Source organism: Sorex araneus, chromosome 7 (genome assembly GCF_027595985.1).
Source record: "Sorex araneus isolate mSorAra2 chromosome 7, mSorAra2.pri, whole genome shotgun sequence".
In the NCBI taxonomy this organism is placed as follows: domain Eukaryota; kingdom Metazoa; phylum Chordata; class Mammalia; order Eulipotyphla; family Soricidae; genus Sorex; species Sorex araneus.
Window position 1 is genome coordinate 35,112,038 of NC_073308.1, and position 20,895 is coordinate 35,132,932.

At 60.2% G+C, this 20,895-nt stretch overlaps 2 protein-coding genes across 2 annotated transcripts in view; one reads left to right on the forward strand and one right to left on the reverse strand.

The window, feature by feature from the left end:
* The first annotated feature begins 9,983 nt into the window (after window positions 1–9,983).
* Window positions 9,984–13,020, forward strand: SHISA4 (shisa family member 4). The gene is made up of 5 exons (XM_055144624.1): window positions 9,984–10,170; window positions 10,283–10,454; window positions 11,167–11,300; window positions 12,231–12,398; window positions 12,570–13,020. Exons 1-5 carry the CDS (start codon window positions 10,098–10,100, stop codon window positions 12,614–12,616), a joined length of 594 nt encoding a protein of 197 aa, XP_055000599.1. The 5' UTR covers window positions 9,984–10,097; the 3' UTR covers window positions 12,617–13,020.
* Window positions 13,021–16,437: 3,417 nt separating this feature from the next.
* Window positions 16,438–20,895, reverse strand: part of LMOD1 (leiomodin 1) — a 48,030-nt gene continuing 43,572 nt past the window's right edge. The window contains exons 2-3 of the mRNA XM_004610026.2: window positions 18,546–20,057; window positions 16,438–17,132 (exon numbers count right to left, since the gene is read on the reverse strand). Coding sequence (XP_004610083.1) covers window positions 17,106–17,132; window positions 18,546–20,057 — 1,539 coding nt within the window. The 3' untranslated portion in view covers window positions 16,438–17,105. The remainder of the gene's footprint in view (window positions 17,133–18,545; window positions 20,058–20,895) is intronic.

A 20,895-nucleotide genomic window follows, 5' to 3' on the forward strand; every position in this document is an offset into this window, starting at 1 on the left:
TAGTTGGCCGCATGGGATCTCCTGAGCCCAGCGAAGAACAGCATAGGGTCTCCCAGGTTTGCTGAGCTCGGTGGCCGGGAAGGAGGAAACGGAAGGAACACCAGGAGAAAGATAGGAAGGCAGAGTTGAAACAACACTCAAGGACTTGACTTGACTGGAAAATACGAGCTAATGAGTGACTCCAGACTCGAGTCAGAATGATGCAGGATGTCCTCAACAGGCTTGCCTGGACCTTCGCTGCAGCCTAAGAACAAGTGATTGCCAAGTGGCTTCTGTGGCTAAAATGTGGACATGGAAAAATTGAAACAGGGTCAGAGATTGGTAACTGGGCCCCCTCTGATCAGTTGTGAGGTTGGTCTGTGCTGTGGCCCTGGCTGTCCTGTCATCCTATCACATTAGTCTCTCTCTCTTTCTCTTATTCTCTCTCTCCCCCGCCTCTCTCTCTCTCTCTCTCTCTCTCTCTCTCTCTCTCTCTCTCTCTCTCTCTCTCATTCTCTCTCATTCTCTCTCCAAAAGAAAAGCTGAGGTCATTTCTTTTTTTTTTTTTTTTGCTTTTTGCTTTTTGCTTTTTGGGTCACACCCAGCGGTTACTCCTGGCTTTGCACTCAGGAATTATTCCTGGCGGTGCTTGGGGGACCATATGGGATGCTGGGGATCGAACCCGGGTCGGCCGCGTGCAAGGCAAACGCCCTACCCGCTGTGCCCCAGCTGAGGTCATTTCTAAAATCACTAAACAAAGTTGCTGATGGGAGGGATGAACACGGTTCGGATCGGAACCACTATACAAGCCATCAAAATGGACACATGCTACATGCAAACTTGAAATAAACATGGAGCGATGAGAGTATCTGGCAAAACAAAATTGAGGATTTTGAAGTGCTGTGCTCCTGCGAACCGCTCCGCGCGCCAATGTCAGAATGTTAACCTGTGAATTCCAGCGCAGCCCTTGACCCAGGCAGGAGAGACAAAGAACTGGAATCGTCGGGGAAATCATTCCAGGCTTCTGGGGCCTGTGAGCAGTGGGACAGTGCCAGTCCATTAGGGGGCTCCACTCGAGGCTTCCTGGCACGCGGTGGTTAGCCAGTCTGCAAGAGCAAGGCCAGGGAGGAGAGAACTTGCACTCTGCGGAGGGGGAAAAGCTGGAAGCGGCCGAGACGATGCTGTTCATGGCACACGGGTTCAGGACACTCGGGTTCCACCTGGACCACATGCTGACCTCTCGCCCAGCCAGGCAGATCCCGCTGACCACGAGTAGTTAGCAAAAAGCCACTCACTGCTCAGATTTCCGTTGGTTTTGTCTTTAAGGATCAAGCCCTGTGATGCGCAGGTCACTCCTGGCTCTGCACGCAAGAATTACTCCCGGTGGGGCTTGGGGGACTAAGTGGGATGCCGGGGATTGAACCCAGACCAGCTACGTGCCTTCCCCACTGTACTTTTGCTCTGGTCCCAGCTACTCAGATTTCTGTGTCTGCGGATACTGACCCTCTTTTGTAAACAAGGTGCTAGATGCTGGGCAGACCTGGCCCCTTCTGTTGAGAGCTGGGCTCTTAGGTGATCAGAAATAAAATCACAGATGAGGGGACTGTTGGGAGAAATATAAGAATGGCTTTGGTTCCCCCACTTGCCCAAATGACGGACTGGTTCATTGGGGGTTGGGAGCAGAGTCAGGTAAGGCTGCATGGAGGAGGTGACCTAGAACCAAGGAATCAGAAGCCCTTGTTAAATGCCCAGCCTTCTATGGTTTTACTTGGATTATCTTTTTTAAAGCAGCTGATGTCCTTACAAAGTCAGTAGTCTTGCTGATTCCATTTGTAGGTTGTCGGAACTAAGTCCCAGAGACACGGCATGCAGCCCACTGCAGGCCACACGGCCCGTGTGGGGTGTGAACTTGGGTGGGTTGCAGGTGATTGTTGTCGGCCGATTCCCTGTCTTCCCTCTCAATATTTGCCAGGCAAACTAGTTTGAAGGTCGGGGCTGGCGATGGCTCCGCGGGCAAAGGCACACACTTTGCATGTGGAAGGCCCCGATCCAGTTCTAGGCATCACAGGGTCCCCTGCACACCACAGGCTGTGACCCAGAAACCAAATCATAGCGAGGTGGGGGTAGAACTTGGCAGAGAAAAGGCTTGGGGGAGGGGCAGTGCTCTGGAGCTGCTCCTGGCTCGTTCCTAGGTTACAGTCTAGGCTCTGTAGTACAAGACATGTAAGCTCTAGGGTGTGTAGTACAAGACATGTAAGCTCTAGGGTGTGTATGTTTGTGTGTGTGTATGTGTTATGGAAGCCTGTTCAATGTTTTGGTGGTCACTCCAACCCCCTGATCTTTTTTTTTTTTTTTTTTTTTTCAATTTTTATTTGGGGGCCACAATTGACTCTACACTCAGGAATCATTCCTGGCAGGACTCAGGGGACCATGTGTGGTGCTGGGGATGGAGCCAGGATATGTGTGTGTGTGTGTGTGTGTGTGTGTGTGTGTGTGAGTGAGGCCTGAGTTCAGCTGGGGTTAGGGACATGTCCCTTTGCATGTTCTCACTACTCAGATCTAGGCTCTGCCGTCCTGAGCTTCTGTTCCTGGCCTGGAGGAAAGGTCCAGGAATCACAGAGTAGAACTGCTCTGTCAGAGCGCCCAGCAGGTCACAGTTGGGACTCGCTGACTCCCGTGTGGGCTGGAAGGACCGCGTGGGGGTGGTGAAGGCGGCTTCTTCCCAGGCCCTCCCAGAGCTCGGGAAAGCCCTGGCATCAGGAACCGAGAGAGGAGGGCTTGCCTCGGGACGCCCCAGTATCCGGCTAGATGGGTGACTGGAGCCGGGGTGAAGAGTCTGTACAAGAACTGACCCAACACACAAGTCTGGGGTCGGGGGGTTGGGGGCACGGGGAGGTAGTACAAGATAAAGGAGATGTTGACAGAGTCCGGGGGACCTGATAAGTTTGCAGAAGTGTCAACTGCGCTGGATCCCGGTGAGTTCAGTGGCAGGGCCCAAGCAGGGCAGTGCCCCGTTCCCACAGGGCGGAGACTGAGTCAGCCCCACTTTACTGGGGTTTCAGTAACAAACCAGACAAAGAAATGGTTAATAAAATTGCAGATTGTGTAGGGTTTTTTAACCTCTGGTGGATCAGTGTGAGGTCAATGTTCATCCTTGAGCAAAGAACACAGTTTAGTTAGGGGGGTTATTTTGGGGGTTCGGTTTGGTTTGGTTTTGGGGCCAACCAGGCAATGCTCAGGAGTTACTCCTGGCTCTGCACACAGGAATTACTCCTGGTGGTGCTCAGGGGGCCATATGGGATGCTGCGGATCAAACCCAGCCTGGCCAAGTGCAAGGCAAGTGCCACACCCTCTCTCTAGACTACCTCTCTAGTCCCATACACATGATTATTTGTATTTACTTATTTTTGTTTGGGTTTGCAAGTCACACCTGTCAGCGATCAGAGGCCACACCTGACAGTGCTCAAGAGGCCATATGTGGTGTCAGGGATCAAAGAGCCAAGGCATGTGTCTTAGCTCCTGTATTGCTCCCCCAGCCCTTATTTTAGGGCAGGTGAGAAAAGGATGGCGTGTGGGTCTGAAAAGCTGTGCATTGCAGGGGCCTCTGAGACCAACGTGGCACAGAGGTGTATGTGGGCAGAGGAGGAGGGGGTGGGACAAGGGCTCTAATTTGAAGGCCTAAGAGACCGCCAAGTCCGAGCTCCGAGTTGGCATGATTTATATGGCCGGCAGAGGGTGCTGGGACAAATGACACCCCCTCCAGTGCCAGATGGGAATAAATGCCCTCTCAGGGTTGGAGTGAGAATTAAGACCATTAGGCACACCCAGTGGTGACAACACCCCGCCCTTTATCCCCACCCCTGTCTGCCTGACTCTCCGGATTGGGGGACCCGGATCTGTTCCACAGATGCCACTTCTCAATTCGGGCCTGGTGAGTTGCAGGGGGTTCAGCTCTGAGGAAGGGCTGCAGCAGAGGAGAATTGTCTGGGGAATAGAACAGAGGCAGCGGGGACTCTCCCAGGCGACCACACGGGGTCACTCACTGCCTGAAGCTTTTCCCTCCTCTTCTGGCCAACAGTCAGCCGGATGCTGGTGCTTCTGTAGGAGTCACCGGTGCAGGCAGGAAGCAGTTCCCAGAGCTTAGTCCTGCTCTGGGATCTGGGGGAAGGGTGTGTGGACTCACTTAGGCCCAGGGGCCCAAGGGCCCATTCATAGCAAGACACTGCCCTATTCCTGGCAGAGCACTTGAAGGTGAGACTCCAGGCCCTGGCAGGGCTGGGGAGTGGGCACCAGGGCCCCCGGTGCACGTAGGCTGAGACAGAGCATTGCAGGCCTGGGGCACATGTCAGCAGACCCCACGTGGGCAAGGCCAAGCTCCTCCTGTGTCCACGCTGAACTCCCAGGAAAAGCAGACCAGAGCGGGCCGGAGATCGCAGGCTCATCCCATCCAGCTAGGAGCGACGGAGCGGAGTTGTGAGGGTAAATCTGTTCGCTCCCTCACCCACAAAAGCACCAGGGTCATGCGAAGGCAGACCCCTGGGGTCCAGGCACCGCCACAACCTGACAAAACATGACAGGGAGAGAACAGACCCGAGCCCACTAGCCTGCTGGGGTGCCCAGAGGGTTTGGTGGGACCAAAGACCTCGTGGGAGGCAGCCCAGTGCACTGAGGGTGCTAAGTGGGCAGTGCCCCTGGGTGTGAAGCACGACCTGCTGTTGTGGTTCAGAGCAGGTACCAAACCCACCGGGACCAGGCCAGCAGCTCAGGCTCTCGCGTCCATTGCCTAGTCTGAGTCCACACCTGACACGCACACAGTGGGTCTCTGGAGTCGTCAGCGCCCCCAGACACACAGAGTCCACACAGCGTCACCCCGCGGCCCTGTCCAGAGAGGGCAACTCTGGCCAGGAGGCCCCGGGCCCATCGCTGCTGGGGCCAGTGGGCCAGGGCTGGGCACAGCCCCCAGGCAGGGCCAAGTCCCCAAGCCCTTCCCAGAAGAGGGAGCGAGGCCAGACAGGAGCTGTAAACAGTCTTCTCCCTCCCCCTCATCCCAAAATAACAGGGTCGGCCCCCACCCTACCCGGCTGGCGGTGTCGCAGGCTGAGTAAGGTGCCATTTAAAGATAACCCAGCCCTGCCCGTCTGTCCCCTGACTGCACTGGCCTCGGGGGACCAGACTGCCCGGCCCACTGCTGCCACTCATAGCGGTCAGGCCTGGCCTCCCCCCACTCCCACTGGGCACCGCTGAGCCCTCTGGGGAAGGAAGGTGCTCCTTGGTAGCTGGAACAGGGAGGCTGGCCCTGGCCCTCCGCCTCCCATCGCCTGCCCCCCATACATACACACACCGCAGAAGACGACCACAGGAAACAGGCTTCCTTTACAAGGAGGAAGACTGAGAGCGATATGTGCTCTGGGCAGTGGAGCCAGAAGACTTTAGCACCCACTGGGCCTGAGACTGGGGCACGTCCAGGGGGCTCTCTTGGCCTTATTCCCCGAGTTATGGGCTGGTGGACAATCAGCGCCCGCCTGGACGAGCGCGGGTGGGAGTCCAGAGATTAAATCAGACTGGAAGAACAAAGGCCTGTAATTACCTCTGGGGCGGGCGGAGTGGGGTGGCCCCAGGCCCACAGAGCGGTGGGCCCTTCCTGCAGAGCCTCCCTGGCCAGAACGGAAGGGGGCCCGCCCTGGCTCCTAAGGGCTCTGCTCACTTGGGCCGGATTGGGGGTGGAGGGGCAGGGGCAGGGCTGGGGCCCTGAACCAGGACAGGGGAGGCAGCTCAGGAATGCCCACACTTGGCTCCACTCAGACCTAAGAGGTGCTGGAGGGGCTGGGGAGAAGGCCCGTGCCCGTCAGTGGGTGACTCAGCAGAGCAATCCCAGCACGGCCCCAGGCCAGGCGCAAACTGGGTCGCAGGCCAGAAGGGAACCCCTCCCCTTCTCTACATACCCCGCTATTCCCTCTAAGGAGGGTGGCAGCCGGGTGCCAGGCAGGGCACAGACGCACCTGGAGTGCGCAGGCATTGCAGAAGGCCAGTTCCAAAGCCAGCTGTGTCAGCTGAGGAATTCGTTTCTTCCCACCTCAGCTTCCTCCCGGAGCAAGAGGACAGAAGTCATTCGCGGCTAGCGGTGAATCCCGGGCACCCAGGAGAGCGTGCCCTGCCAAGCTGGTATTGCGTCTCCTGTGAGCACAGACGGCTCTTGGCCTCTCCCCTGGAGGAGGCTGGGACTCTGGAAAGGGCAGCGGATGTGCTTCCAGCCACTTTCTGGGGCTCCCAGCACCCCCCAGTCTCCCAAGGACTCCCCGCCCTGTGCCTCTGTGGACTCGGCCCATCAGGGTGGCCTGCTGACAGTCCTCTCCAATGGGGGGACGCAGTCCCCTTGGCACTCTCTGTTTTAATCCAATCAGCTCCCACGCTGTGAACAAAAAGGTTTTCCTAGGATGTCGCAAATATAAAAAAATCACTGCTTTTCTGAGCCAGGGCTGGGCCTCTCCAGCTTCTGTTCGGGGTGGCTTTAGGGAGAGTTATACTTCACATGCTGGAAGCATCAACCAGGAGTGCAGACTCTAGAGGACATGGAGTGGGCCAGTGTGTAATCACAGTGGGGCAGTGGCACTCTATCTCTCCGGCCGCCCATGTTCCGAAGTCTCACGCCGCTCCCCCCAGCCCAGGGAGGTCGATGGCGATGGGCAGGAGAAGGAAGGAACGAGGGCCAGGCTGGTTGGTCTCAGTTGCAGTTTATTCCATTCCTATCTCCATTCTCCCCTGATTCTCCTCCTGCTTCTCCCTCCCCCGTGCTACTTCATTCTTCTTGATGTCTCATCAATCTCCTTCTGCCTCTCCTTCTCCTCCTGGCTCTCGATCTGGAATCCCCAGCCCACTCTTACAGCCTAGTTAAGTCCCCAAGCATGAGGGGTTGGGGCTTACACATAGGTGTGGTCACAATCAATAGGGATTAAAGTCTTTCCCTCAGGGGAAATTTCTTCTAGGAGAGATTCTCATTCAGCAGGACGACTCTCCCAAGACTGAAATGCCAACTACGGGTGTGTTTCTTCTCTCCTTAGTCCAACAAACATATAAATATTCATAATATTAATCATTTTATATGGACACAGTAAGAGATACATTAAGCTTATAGAATTGCTCTCCTGGGATCATCTCAATTCCAGACTACGGTGCTCAGGCCAGATTAGTCTTTCCTATCCCTAGCAGGATCCTAATCTCGTTGTTACTTTTGTTTTCTTTTTTTTTTTTTTTTTTTTTTTGCTTTTTGGGTCACACCCAGCGATGCTCAGGGGTTACTCCTGGCTTTGCACTCAGGAATTACTCCTGGCAGTGCTTGGGGGACCATATGGGATGCCGGGGATCGAACCTGGGTCGGCCGCGTGCAAGGCAAACGCCCTACCCACTGTGCTATCGCTCCGGCCCCTCGTTGTTACTTTTGGATCATGACAGCATTTGTCCATGACCATGCTCTCAACTCTAGTTGAGTATCGTGGCGCTTTGGCCTGGCCCATTTCGATGCAAAGGTAGCTCACAGTTTAGTCACCTCATTGGGGTGCTAGGAACTAAGGGCAACTGAGGCTTAAGTCAAGAAAGCAGATGCCCAGGAGGGAATATTATTTGGAGTCTTAACTCCCAACTTACAAAAGCATAATATTAACTGTCTTCTTTTGTCCATACAAAAAGGACATTGCTTTAAAGTAAACTATTCGGGGCTGGAGTGATAGCACAGTGGGTAGGGCATTTGCCTTGCACACAGCCGACCCAGGTTTGAATCCCAGCATCCCATATGGTCCCCCAAACACCTGCAGGGGTCAATTGCTGAGTGCAGAGCCAAGAATAACCCCTGTGCATCACCAGGTGTGACCAAAAAAAGCAAATAAATAAATAAACTATTCAAAAGACATACATATAAAATACATATAAAATCATAGATTTCCGAGGAATCTGACCTTACAAGTTAACAGAGGCTGAGTAGAGGGGAAAGGTGGTAGACCGGTTGGGGAAGAAAGCATAGAGAGGAATTTACAGATAAACACAGTGGAATGGGAGTGCCTCAGGACCACTGTGATAAACCTGAACTCCTTGTCGCAAGGGAGAAAGGACAAACAATGTTATCCTACAGGTCAGAGTGATAGCACAGCAGGTAGGACGTTTGCCTTGCATGCAGCCAACCCAAGTTCAATCCCTGGCATCTCATATGGTCCCCCAAGCACTGCCAGGAGTAACTCCTGAGTGTAGAGCCAGGAGTAACCCCTGAGTATCCCTGGCTGTGACCCAAAAAGGAAAAAAAAAAAAGAGGACACAGGAAAGCAGCAAAGTAGAATGTTTCAGAAGTAGAGAGTTAAGCTTTGTTCTGTTTCTGTTGTTTGCTTCTGGGCAAATGATGCTCAGTCGTTACTCCTGGCTCCGCACTCAGGAATTACTCGTGGCACTGCTTGGGGGACCACATGGGATGCCAGGGGTTGAACTGCGTTGCGTGCGTGCAAGGCAGGCACCCTACCTGCTGTACTATCTCTCGGGCCCCATGTTTTTACAGAGACAAGATTTTGTTTTCTCAGGGAAAAAGAAGACACTGAGAAGGGTTGAGGGAGAGGTGGGGTTATGGCACACATGTGGCATATGTAGCACACGTGTGGCACACCGAATAGTGCCCGCGCCTTCAGAGCCTTGTCGTCTCTCTCGCTTGGAGCCTCTGATCTAGCAGGAGATGGGTGGGAAGGGCGCTATGTGTGTGTGTGTTTGCGGGGGCGGGGGGCGGCGCAGGGGTCTAGTACTCTCGGCCTTATGCCACTGCATTGATGCAGTACTCTCAACCTGCCATCAGATCCCCTCACAGGAGCAAACCGTCTGCCCATCTCTGCCCCATACCACACAGGGCACAACTGGGGCGCCCTCTCCTAGCCTAAAATTCTGCTGGGCAGTCCATGCCCCTGCCCCGGTCCCCTCACCCTGAACTCCAGGTTCCTCCAGCATGTCATCTGTCGTAAAGTCGGGGCTCCTCGAGGGGTCAGAAGACTTGTGTGCCAGCCAGAGAGATAGTACAGTGTGGAGGGCAGTCGCCTGCCCCGACCCTGGTTGCATCCCTGGCACCACATATGGTCCCCCAAGTCCGGCCAGGAGCGGCCCCTGAGCACAGAGTAAGGGCAGGAGTAAGCCCTGTGCACTGCTTGGTGTGGCCCCCCTCAAAACAAAACAAAACAAACAACGCAGAAGACCTGGGCACCCCTGTTGCTTCTGCCCCCCTCGGACTACCACCTGTTCGAACCCTTTATTTAAGCCCCGAGTCCCGTTTCTCTGTAACACGGGGAATTGCAACCTCATCCGCCCCTGCCCCGGACTGCCTAGAGCCTGGAGTGAGGCGGCTACCTGAGGAATGTGTAAGGGCGGTCCACATGGCCAGGGTTTGGGGCCAGGGTTTGGGGCGGGGAGGGGTGTGTGTGTGTGTGGGGGGGTGGTATCTGCCGTTCTGTGGTCAGGGCACCCCGCTGAAGCCTAGGGTTGGCCTCCTCGCACCCTGGAGCGCCTCCACGGTGACCCTGGCCTTAGGCACGATTTCTGCATGAGGGCCCTGAGAAGGGTGCAGGGTATCACGGACAAGGGCGCACGGCGGGATGGCCCCCAGATGGCCCCGCGGTCGGCCTTCCCAGCTGCCCAGGCCGCGGGCCGGTGCCTGCCAGCGCGGGCCACTCGGAGAGGGAGGCGGCCACCTCGGCGCGTGCAGCTGGCCAGGCCCGGGCGGCGGGCAGCGGGGGACAAAGCGGCTCTGAGCGGCTCTCAATGGGAGCCAGTGTTCGGGGCTGGGGGCGGGGGCGCCCGCCGCCTCTCCCTCTCCCCCGCCCCGCCGCGGCGCTGGAGCCCGAGGCGCGTCCCGCACCGGGAGCGCCGGCGCCTGCCCCCTCCAGCCCGGGCCCGGGAGCCCGGGGCGTCCGCGCGGCCCCCGGGACCGGGGCCGGGGGTGGGGCTCGGGGCTCCGCGCCGGGCGGGGTGGGCGGCGCCGGAGGCGGAGCCCGGGCCCGGGGCGGGGTGCGGGGGGCCCGGCCGCAGTCCGGCCCCGGAGCCGGCGGGAGAGGAGCGGCGGCAGGCGCGGGCTGGGCCCCGCCGCGTCCTGCGTCCCCGCCATGCCGCCCGCCGGGCCCCGCGGGGCCGCGCCGCTCGCCGCCCTGGCGCTGCTGGCGCTGGGGGCCCCCCTGGGTAAGGCGCTGGGGACCCCGGCGGGCGGGGGGCGGCGGGGCGCGGGAGGCCGCGGGCCGGCGCGCGCGCGCGGGGTGCAGGGGGAGCCCCGCTGAGCCCCGCCCGCCCGCAGCGCTGGCCGGAGAGGACTGCCTGTGGTACCTGGACCGGAACGGCTCCTGGCACCCCGGCTTCGACTGCGAGTTCTTCAGCTTCTGCTGCGGCACCTGCTACCAGCGCTTCTGCTGCCGGGACCTGACCCTGCTCATCACCGAGAGGCAGCAGAAGCACTGCCTGGCCTTCAGGTGGGCCCCGCGCGCCCCGCCGGGCCGCCCCTCCTCCCTCCTGGCCGCCCGCCCGCCCCTGCCCATTGTCCACCTGCGCCTCGCCTGTCCACACCCGCAACTCCCGGGCTGGTGCGAGCAACGGGCTCCCGGCTCCAGCCAACGCGGGGGGGCCGGGGGCCGGGAGGGGGGGTTGCTCCGCTTTGCGGGGCGCTGTCCGCCTTCCCAGGACGGGGGTTCGGGTGGACCTTGAGTGCAGCTGTGCCCAGCGGCAGGAAGCGCGGGTCCCACTCCCCGCTCCACTTCTCAGGAGTTCTGGGGTCTTGGGGGAAGCCCCTTCCTGCAGGTCACTCTCTGTCCCTGCTTCCTCAGGCCAGGGGGAGCCAGAATGAGCGGCTCCCGGCTTCGGGAAGGAAACCACTGACCTCTCAGGCAAACACAAGCCCGGGTGTCTGAAGCCAGGTCCCAGTGGCCTGGGGCTGTGTCCCCCACCCGGTCAGTTGTCCAGGGGGGAGCACTACAAATCCCAGCAAGCCTGGACGCCAGCGGGCAGCACAGCCTTCTGGGAAGCGGAGGTCCCCTAAGATCTCCTCCACGGGGACAGGGCAGAGCCCCACCAGGGAACCCCGAATCTCGGCCTGCTGTGGCCCCCTGCTGGCCAGGAGTCGGAGCGCAGCGTTCGGGTCCCCGGTGACCCGAGGGGGAAGGTTTGAGGACCTCTCTTTGTCTACAGTCCCAAGACCATCGCGGGCATCGCCTCAGCCGTGATCCTGTTCGTGGCGGTGGTGGCCACGACCATCTGCTGCTTCCTTTGCTCCTGCTGCTACCTGTACCGCCGGCGTCAGCAGCTGCAGAGCCCGTTCGAAGGTAGGCGCAGTGGCTGGTGGGAGCAGGAGCCGGCGGGCCCAGCTGCCCCGTGCGTGCGTGTGCACACGCGTGCACGCCTGTGTGTTACGTCTAGGAGAGGCGCCGAAGGATGCGGAGATTCTCTGGCTGGCACGGAGCCTGGAAACGGGGCTGTGTGGGCTCTGCCAGTGTGGGATAGGGCCAGGCGTGCGTATGCATGTGACTGTCCGAGGGCGCGGGGCCATCTGTTCCAGGGGTCCTCGTGCCCGCAGGTAGGAAGCACGCGGGTGTCGGGGAGAGGGTAATGAGTAGTGCTTCAGGGCATCTTGGCCTGGGTGCTGAGTGTGGGCACTTGATGGCATCTGTGCCTGGTGCAGATGGACCTAGGCCAGTGAGGCCCTCTACGTGTGTGTGTGTGTGTGTGTGTGTGTGTGTGTGTGTGTGCATGTGTTGGGTGGAGGGCATCACCCATCAACCCTGTCTCTGCTCAATCAAAAGATGCCAGTAGTGCAGGGACTTCCCCTCCCCACCCCGCCCCCACACTTCAGGCTGTGACCTCTGCTTATTTGGGGAGCCAGGGGACCGTGTTGGACCACACTTGGATGTGCTCGGGCTTTGCTCTAGGTTCGGTGCTCAGGGATCTCTCCTGGCAGTGTTCCGGGGACCTATGCAGTGCTGGGGATTGAACTGGGGTCAGCTCCATGCAGGGCTAGCGCCTCCCCCCTGTGCTATCTCCCCGGCCCCTGTGCTCTCTGCACCCCAAGGTCTCTGTGGGGGGAATCACATGCTAAGCAGAGGTTGGTTCCCCACGGCCACAGGTGGAGTTCTTTGTGCCAGGTGGGGCCTGGGAGACCAAGGGGACCCCCCCCACACACCTGCCTCCAGGGTGCTTGCCTTGATTTCTGGGATGGGAGACAGGGTTCTGATGCTCATCCTTCTCCCCACACCTAGGCCAAGAGATCCCAATGACCGGCATCCCAGTACAGCCAGTGTACCCCTACCCCCAGGATCCCAAAGCTGGCCCTGCACCCCCACAGCCTGGCTTTATGTACCCGCCCAGCGGTCCTGCTCCCCAGTATCCACTCTACCCAGCTGGGCCTCCTGTCTACAATCCTGCAGGTAAGTGGGCAGCCCTCCCCACAGCCCTGCGCCCCTGCCTCTCCAGCCCGGAGGCGTCTCTCAGACTCCTCTGCCTTCACCCCTTCCCCTGGGGCCTGCATGCCTGCGGAGGGGGGAGCATCCCGTCCCCTGGACCACAGCTGACCTCTGTCCTGCCCCCTTGCCTTTCAGCACCTCCTCCTTACATGCCACCGCAACCCTCCTACCCCGGAGCCTGAGGACCAGCTGAACCTGCGGCCCCTCCGTCACATCCACCCTGGGCCTGCCTTGGGCCCCCTCAGCAGCCCCGGAGCATGCCAGAGCTGGGCCATGCCGGGGACCCAGCCCCGGGAACCAGATGAGGAGCAGAGCTGGGCCTTGGCGTGGGAGGTGATCTGGGGTGGGGGGGTGGATTCTGGACTATTTCTGTGCCAAGGGAGGGCCGTGGGGTCCTGGGCCACAGCTCCTGCTCCCTCGGTGTCCCTTTCCCAGCACCTGGTCAGGAAGATACGGTCGTCCTGTCTGCCCTGCACCACCGTGACGCGGAGGCAGGGAGGGGACTTGGCCACGGGCGGCACGAGCCCAGTTCCCGGCTGTCCCTGGCCAGGGCTCTGGCCTGCGGATTAAAGCTATAAAGATCTCACTCGTGGCCCTCTCGTCACTGTGCCATCCACCTTTTCGGGGGCTTGCTGCTTCCTCCGCAGCGCCCCAGACCAGGACAGTGTCAGCCTCCCGTCCGGCTGGGGTCTCAGGCTGGTTCTCAAAGCCCAGGAGCTGCCGTTGCTAAGGAGGGTTTGTGTTAGGGAACCCCCGCAGAGGACCGGGCCTCCCCCACATCTGTGAGAGGCCTGGGCACAGGGACTGCCCATCCAGGTCCTCTCTCACACACATGTCCAGGTCTTCTCATACACAGGTCCTCTCACACATGCCTGGATACACACACACGCACCCACACACACATACACACACACTCACACACCCACACACACACTCACACACTCACACACACACTCACACACAGCCAGGTCCTTACACAAGTCTGGATCCTCTCACACACGTCCAGTTCCTCTCACAAATGATGCCCGATCCCTCTCACACATGTCCGGGTTCCCTTACACACACCCGGGACCTCTCACACACATCCAGGTCTTCACACACAAACCTGGGTCCTCTCTCACACAGGTCCATGTCCTCTCACACACACCTGAGTCCTCTCACACGTGTCCAGGTCCTCACACATGCTCGGGTCCTCTCAGGTCCAGAGCCTCTCACACACGTCTGGATCTTACACACATGCCCAGAACCTCTTACGCACACCCACATTCTCTCACACAAACATCCAGGTTCCCTTTTGTTTTGTCTGTTTGCTTTTGGCCCTCACCCGGTGGTGGCAGTGCTCGGGGCTTACTCCTGGCTTTGTGCTCAGGGGACCATCTGGGGTGCTGGGTTGGCTGTGTGCAAGGCAAGAGAATATCTGCTCTTCTAGGACTCCAGTCCCATGTCCAGGTTCTCTGACATGTCCAGATCTCACACACATGTCCAGGACCTCTTACACACACGTCCATGTTCTCTTACCCTTGTGCAGCGCTCTCAGCCCAGGCGTGCATCTCTGGCACACTTAGACTCAGGTCCTGGCCCCTAAGGGGTGTGCTTAGATGCGGTCTGACCCTATGGGGTGTGCTTAGATGCGGTCTGACCTGGGGTGCGTCTCCGGGCTGGGTGTCGTTTCCTCATCTGTGGGGTGACGGGTACCTGAAGGCTGGTGCTGTGGTGCCTCCTGACCCTGGTACTGGGGTTTCTACCAGCTGCTGCCTTGGGTCATCCAGGAACCCTCTGTCGTTCTGCCCCAGGGCCCCCGGGCCTGTGGTGGGGCTCTGAGGGCTCCCCCTTCTCCCACAGTGCTCTGCAGAAGGCAGCCCCAGCCAGACCCTCGGCCCTGGTCCTGCTGGGAGGACTCAGTCCCTGTGCTGACTCCGCCCAGGGAAGGGGATTCTAGTTTGTAACTCCAGTGGGAATAGGGTCGACCTGCTTGGCCGAGCCACCCTCTCCCTTCCCTGCACCCTTTGTCGCAGCATCCCCACCCCTGCCTGGCCCCTCAGCGTCCTTCTCCTCCTAGGTCCCGCCTGGCCCTCCTGCTGGGTGCTGGACAGGGCTGTTGTGCTAACGCTGCCCCACAGCTCTCTGCACATGGTGACACCGGAAGCTCCTGTCCTAGGCGAGAAGCAGGAAGCCTCAGGGCCTCCCCCTTCCCAGGGGAATCTCCAGGTGGCCCCTATGATTGCCCCTGGCCCTGACCCCCTTGGGCAGGTGCAGAGCTGGGCTCACAGCTGCCATCCAGGAAGGGTCACTGGCCTAGTGTCCCAGTCACAGACTCTGCCCATCCTCGGAGTAAAGGCTCACCGGTCATCTCAAGATTTGGGGCTCAGGGGCAGGAGCTCGGCAGGTCCCCGAGATGGGGCGACGCCCCCCCACCCCCCCACCCCAGGCCATCCCCGGTTTCTGGGCCTGCTTCCGCGCTGCTTCCTGCGGCTCCAGCGGCCCCGGTTACGGATCTGCCGCCAGGGGGCGCTGCGGCCCCGCGCCAGGTCCGAGGGCTCCCGGGCTGGTGACGCGAGCTCGGTCGGGGGCTCCGGCAGGGCGCTGCCCTAGCGTGGGGCGGGCGCTGCCCGGCTCCCCTGGGAATGGCTGGAGCAGGTTTTCTTTGACCGGGTATTCCTCTGGAGGGAGGAGCGACCACGGGTTGGCCCAGGGGTTCGCGCTGGGGTGTTTCCGGCGCAGCCCCTTCTGCAGGGAGAGGCCAGGACAGGGATGCAGAGAGGCGGGCCTGGGACCGGGATGCCCGGATACAGGGAGGTGGCCGGGGGTACATGCTGCGCCGGGGGTCGCGCAGGACCTTTGCTCTGTGTGATGCAGCACCTGCGGGAAACCTCTGGTATCCACCTTCCTGAGCTGTTGCCAGCCAGCACCGACACGCAGGCTAGCACCCAGGCGCTGGGTCCGTGGGAGGCCCCTGGGCTTAGAGCCCCCAAAACTTCCTTTATTTAGGTTCTGGGACTACACTCCGCCAAGCTCAGGCATTCGTCCTGGCTCTGCACTCAGGAATCAAAGTGACTCAGGAGACTATTTGGTGAAACAGAGATGGAGCCCATGTCAGCCGTGTGCAAAGCAGGTGCCCTTCTGCTGTGTGTACTGTCTCCCACTAACACTCTCTGAGGCCCAGTCCTGTGCTCCTTCTCCGGGCCTAGCCCTGGGTTGGGTCTCGCTAAGGGGGTACAGGTGCACTGCCCCGGCATCTCAGCTCTCCCCCAGACCAGCGTGTCTGAGTTTTTTCCAGATCCTGCATGCTTCCTACTGAGTCTTTTTTTTTTTTTTTTTTTTTTTTTTTTGCTTTTTGGGCCACACCTGGCGATGCACAGGGGTTACTCCTGGCTCTGCACTCAGGAATCACTCCTGGCGGTGCTCAGGGGACCATATGGAATGCTGGGAATCGAACCCAGGTCGGCCGCGTGCAAGGCAAACGCCCTACCCGCTGTGCTATTGCTCTAGCCCCTTCCTACTGAGTCTTGACCCCTGTGTCCAGAGATGCCAGGCCCCATGCCAGGAAGCAAAAACCACAGGCAGAAGCCCCTGCCTGTGCCTGGGCCCAGGGCACCAGCACCGCCGAGCCCAGACGTGTGAGAGAAGGCCTTAGGTGGCCCCTGATGGGGGGCGCGGGGCAGCGGGTGAGGGCGGGAGAGGAAGGCTGGGCTGCTGTGTGGGTGTGGCTGCCCAGATGGTCACTGCAGGCCCCCCACTGGCCGCTTTCCTGGGTCTGCAGCTGGCATGGAGCCCAAGGTTCCGAGCGCTCTGGCAGGAGCGATGACAGGGCTTAATATAGCAGCCCGGGCCTGCCCTCGGCCGCGCAGGCGCTTCTCAGGGAGCCTCGCCCCCACACTGGACCTCCCCGGAATGGACTGGTGTGGTCAGCCCCTGGCCGGACGGCAGAGAACGGGGGTTCTGGAGTCCTGGAGGGGGACTCCGGGTGAGCCCCAGGCAGAGCTCAGAGTAGGGCAGAGACATCCCCAGCAGACGGCTTGTATATATTATCAAAATCTTACAGAAAAACAGATACACGGCTATTTATACAACAGCGGGTGGGTGAGGACATTTGCTTTGGCATCAAACCTTCAGGTCCAGCGGCTGTCTGTCCCCGACCACTCGTCTGGGCACCCCCATGTACCTCCCGTCCAGGCCACCAAACTTTCTTTATTTAGGTTCTGGACGCTGCCCCTGCCACGTCCCGATCAGCGCGGGAGGGGCTGGGGGGGTGTCCTCAGCCCCTCTGCGTGCGCCCTGCGTCCACTCCATCTTCTGTGTTGTCCCACACAGGACGTCCCCGGCCCGCGGCATTGCCCCCAGGGCTCCTCAGAGTCCTGGATCCTGGCCCTGGATGGCAGGGGGGCCGGGGGACGCCACCGGTTCATCAGCCTTTTTGCAGCTCGCCAGCCCCGTGGCAAGGCGTGGCGTCCTCCCGGTGACGTGCTGCAACTCTCGTCCTGAGCACTCGCTCCCGGTCAGAAGGAAACAGGGCGAGCCTCAGAGACGAGACGGGCGGCGTGAGGCGAGCTGAGGCAGCAGCCTTCCTTGAGCGTGGCCCAGGCCTCAAATCTCCGGTGGCAAGACAGGGACATCCACAGCAGGTCGGCCGGCGGGTGGGGGGCCTGGGCAGGCAGTGCCGGGCGGCTGGTGCTACTGGAGCAGTTTGGGCACTTCCACCTGAGGAGGGCAGCGGACACGGATGAGAGCGGAGTCGGGCAGGAGGCCCAGGGCGGCCTCCCCTCCCCACACCTGGGAGGGACCCGCAGCAGTCCCTGGCAGAGGTGTGTGGGTGAGGGAAAGAGTGCCAGCAGGGACGGAGAGCTCCCCCTTCCTAGAACGGGAGTCCTGGAACGATCACTGGCGTGATCGTCCAGGCTGTCCCTTATTTACCGCGAGGCGGGGTGAGTGGCCACCATCTCATAGAGGGGAAGATGAGACAGGCTGTCCCTGGGGATATGGGGATTTATTTTATTTTTATTTATTTTTTGATCTGGGGGCCGCACCCGACAGTGCTCAGGGATAGCTCCTGGCTCTGCACTCAGGAATCACTCCCGGTGGGCTCGGGGGACCGTGTTGGCTGAGTGCAAGGCAGATGCCTCCCCAGTGTGGTATCTCTCCAGCCCCGAGAGGAGGGACTCCAAGGGCAGGATCCAGGGAGGGAGACTGGCTTGGTCTCAGGCTGGTTTGCCTCTGAGTGTCCCTTTGAGGGAGAGACACAAAGGTCGGGGCCATTGCACATGCTCTGCATGCAGGAGCGCTGCTTCGACTGCCACCAGCTCCTGGCCCCCCGAGGACCTCCAGGAACCATCTCCCAGCACCTCCAGAAAGAAGTGGGGGAATAGGGCAGGACTAAGGCTTGACCTGTGCAGAAGCCACTTCTCCAGGGTTTGTGTGTGAGTGTGTGTTAGGTGGGGTAGGGTCATTGTTGGTGGTTTTATTGAGTCCCACCTGGCATGCTGAGGGATTACTCCTGGCTCTGCACTCAAGAATCACTCTTGGTGGGGCTGGAGCAGGTAGGGGGTAGGGCAGGGCATTAGCCTTGCACGCGGCCAACCCAGGTTCGATTCCCAGCATCCCATATGGTCCCCCGAGCAGGGGGAATTCCTGAGTGCAGAGCCAGGAGTAACCCCTGTGCACTGCTATGTGACCCCCCAAAAAATTACTCTTGGTGGTGCTCAGGGATCACATGGGGTGCTGTAGACTAAACCTGGGTCAGCTGCGTGCGCGGCAAGTGCCCTCTCCTGCTATACTAGTGCTCTGGACCTTTTTCTGGGTTCGGTTTGGTTTTGAGGTCGGGTTCTCAGGGCTCACTCCTGACTCTGTGCTCAGGGTTCACTCCTGGCGGGCTCAGGGGACTCCCTGGGGTGCCAGGATTGCATCTGAGCAGGCAAACCCCCTCCCTCCTGTGCTGTGACTCCAACTCCCCCAACGGAAGTTCTTTGAGGGACACACACCCTATATGGTCAGTGGGGGCAGCAGGCTCTGGACCTCACGGATATAACCTGGCAGGGATCCCTGGTTCTTTGGACGCAGGGATGGCCTCTGTGCCCCCTCTACTAAGCCCCCTCGCCGCACCACCAGGCTCCTCACCTTCTTGAGCTGCTTGAGGTTGCTGGAGCGGATGGCAGCCAGCAGCTGGTCCCGGGAGTTCTTCTCCTGGCCAGGCAGGACTTTGTCCCCCATCTTCCTCTGGGTGGCGGGCGACAGGGAGTTCTTCAGGTTCTCCATGATCAGGGGCGGAGCCAGGGGAGGAGGCGGAGGGGGTGGGGCTGCGGGAGCACCCCCTTGCTTGGGCGAGTTCTTGGGAGAGGCCTTGGGGGACGGCTGGGGTGAGGGCTTGGGGGAGCCCTTGGCCAGGGCGCCGGCCTTGGGCACGTCCAGCAGGTCCTTCTTGCCGCCGGCCTCCTGCGTCTGCCGCTGCTCCTGCAGCCGCCGCTGCCGCTGCTTGTCCATGTTGCGGCTGAGCAGGCTGGTGACGGTCATGCGGGGCCCGGCCAGCTCGAAGTGGTAGCCCAGCTTGAGCAGGGTGCTATTCTCCTTGAGCAGCTTGGCGATCTCCATCTCCGTCTTGCCGCCGCAGATGTGCCGCTGGTTGTGGAAGCGCAGCTCGGTCAGCGTGCTGTTCTGCAGCAGCGCCCGGAAGATGGCCAGGATGCCCTTGCCCGTGATGTGGTTGGAGTCCAGGTTGAGGCTGGTGATGGTCTTGTTGGCCTTGAGCATGATGGCGATGGCGAAGGCCACGTGGTCGTCGGCCCGCGTGTTGGCCAGGGCGAACACCCTGACCACCGTGTTGAACTCGAGCGCCTCGGCGAAGCGCACCAGGATCTCGTTGGTGATGCAGTCGGAGTTGTTGACGTTCACCTCCGTCATGTCCGGGTCGTTGTTCTTCACCCGCTCCAGCGGCTCGTCGAAGATGCTGGGCGCGGCCTCCTCTTCCGCCTTGGCCGGTGGCCCCGGGGCTGCGGTGGGGGGCCCTGGGGTCGGCTTCTCCGCCGCCGCGGGCTTGGCCTTGCTCTCCGCCTGGGGCTCCGGTGTTTTGGGGGTTTCATCCTTTGGAACTTTCTCGCCCTCTTTGGTCGCGTCTGCGCTCGCTGCCCCTCTCTGGACCTTCTCGTCGTCCTCCTTCTTGGCCTCTGCACCCCCGCTGCCACCCCCCGCCTTCTGTCCCTCCTCCCTGGGGTCTGCGGCCCTGCTGGGCTCCTTCCCGGCTTCCTCCTTCTTGCTGAGCTCCTTCGTGTCGTCTCGTTTCTTGTCCTTGTCTCTGTTCCCACCTGTGCTCCTCTCCCCTGCTCGCTTCTCCTCCTCCTCCCGGGCACTGGCCTTCTCCTCTCCGCTGCCCTCCTTGCCCCCCTCTTTCTTGTCCACGGCAGCCCGCACGCGTCCCCTGTCGATGCCCCGGATGACCTTCTCTTCCTTGGGCTTGTCCCCGCCCTTGCCAGGGGCCTCCTCCTTGTCTCTGGAAGAGCTTTTCTTCAGGGCCCCCCTCCTCGGCTCCTTGCCCAGGTCCGAGTCCCGCCGGGGGCCCAGCACTCTCTTGCTGGCGTCCTTGCCCCTGTGCTCTCCGTTCTTGGCGTCGAGCTGGGCCTCCACTTGCTTGCTTTCCTAAGAATTCAGCAAAGGAAAATAAACACGACGAGCTGGCGCAGGAGGCAGAACATGGGGGCGCCCTCACAGAACGGCTTCCCAAGGACAGGGTCCCGAGAAGGTTCCAGAAGAAGCACTCAGCCCAAGCTGCAGAGAACGGGCTGACGTCAGACCCCCGCCCCCCCACACACACACACCCCGTACCTCAGGGGCGTGGGATCCCAGCACCCCGCACACAGCTGCTGGGATGGGACAGCTCCTTCCCTGAGGCCCCGCCAGTGGCCAGGGGTGATGGATGTGTTATTGTATTTATTTGTCTGCGTGTTTGTGTGAGTTAGGAGCCAGATTTTCACGCTGGAAACTGAGGCAAAGGGAAAAACCACTTTATGACTCCTGCCTCTATTTCATATTTTGCGCTTTTTGTTCACTGTGAATTTGTGTCGTGTGGCAAAGTTTTGGGTTGGAGAGCTAGTACAGCAGGTAGGGCATTTGTCTGGCAAGTGGCTGACCCGGGTTCGATCCCAGCACCCCCTAGTGTCCCCTGAGCCCTGCCAGGCGTGATCCCTGAGTGCAGAGCCAGGAGTTAGGTTCCGAGCACAGCAGATTGTGGCTCAAAGCCACCCCTCCCCCCCAAAAAAATAAAATAGGGTTTCTAAAAATACCAATTACTTGCAGAAACTGGAGCTCAGTGGTTGGCTGCCCCTGCGTTTCATTCCCTGCGCCGAGAGAGAGCCCACCCCACAGCCCCTCATCTGCCTCCCCGAGCGCCCTGCTGCCTGAGGGCCCGAGACCTGGGCACGGGGATTTTATAGCAAATACATTTCTGGGGGGAAAGTCAGGCAGGGGGGCTGCTCAG

Excerpts from the sequence above, each read along its gene's own strand:
- SHISA4 (XM_055144624.1), top strand. The coding sequence starts at position 10,098 with ATGCCGCCCGCCGGGCCCCGCGGGGCCGCGCCGCTCGCCGCCCTGGCG. Across the intron at positions 11,301-12,230 it reads GCTGCAGAGCCCGTTCGAAG|GCCAAGAGATCCCAATGACC; the intron begins GTAGGCGCAGTG and ends CCCCACACCTAG. Across the intron at positions 12,399-12,569 it reads TCCTGTCTACAATCCTGCAG|CACCTCCTCCTTACATGCCA; the intron begins GTAAGTGGGCAG and ends CTTGCCTTTCAG.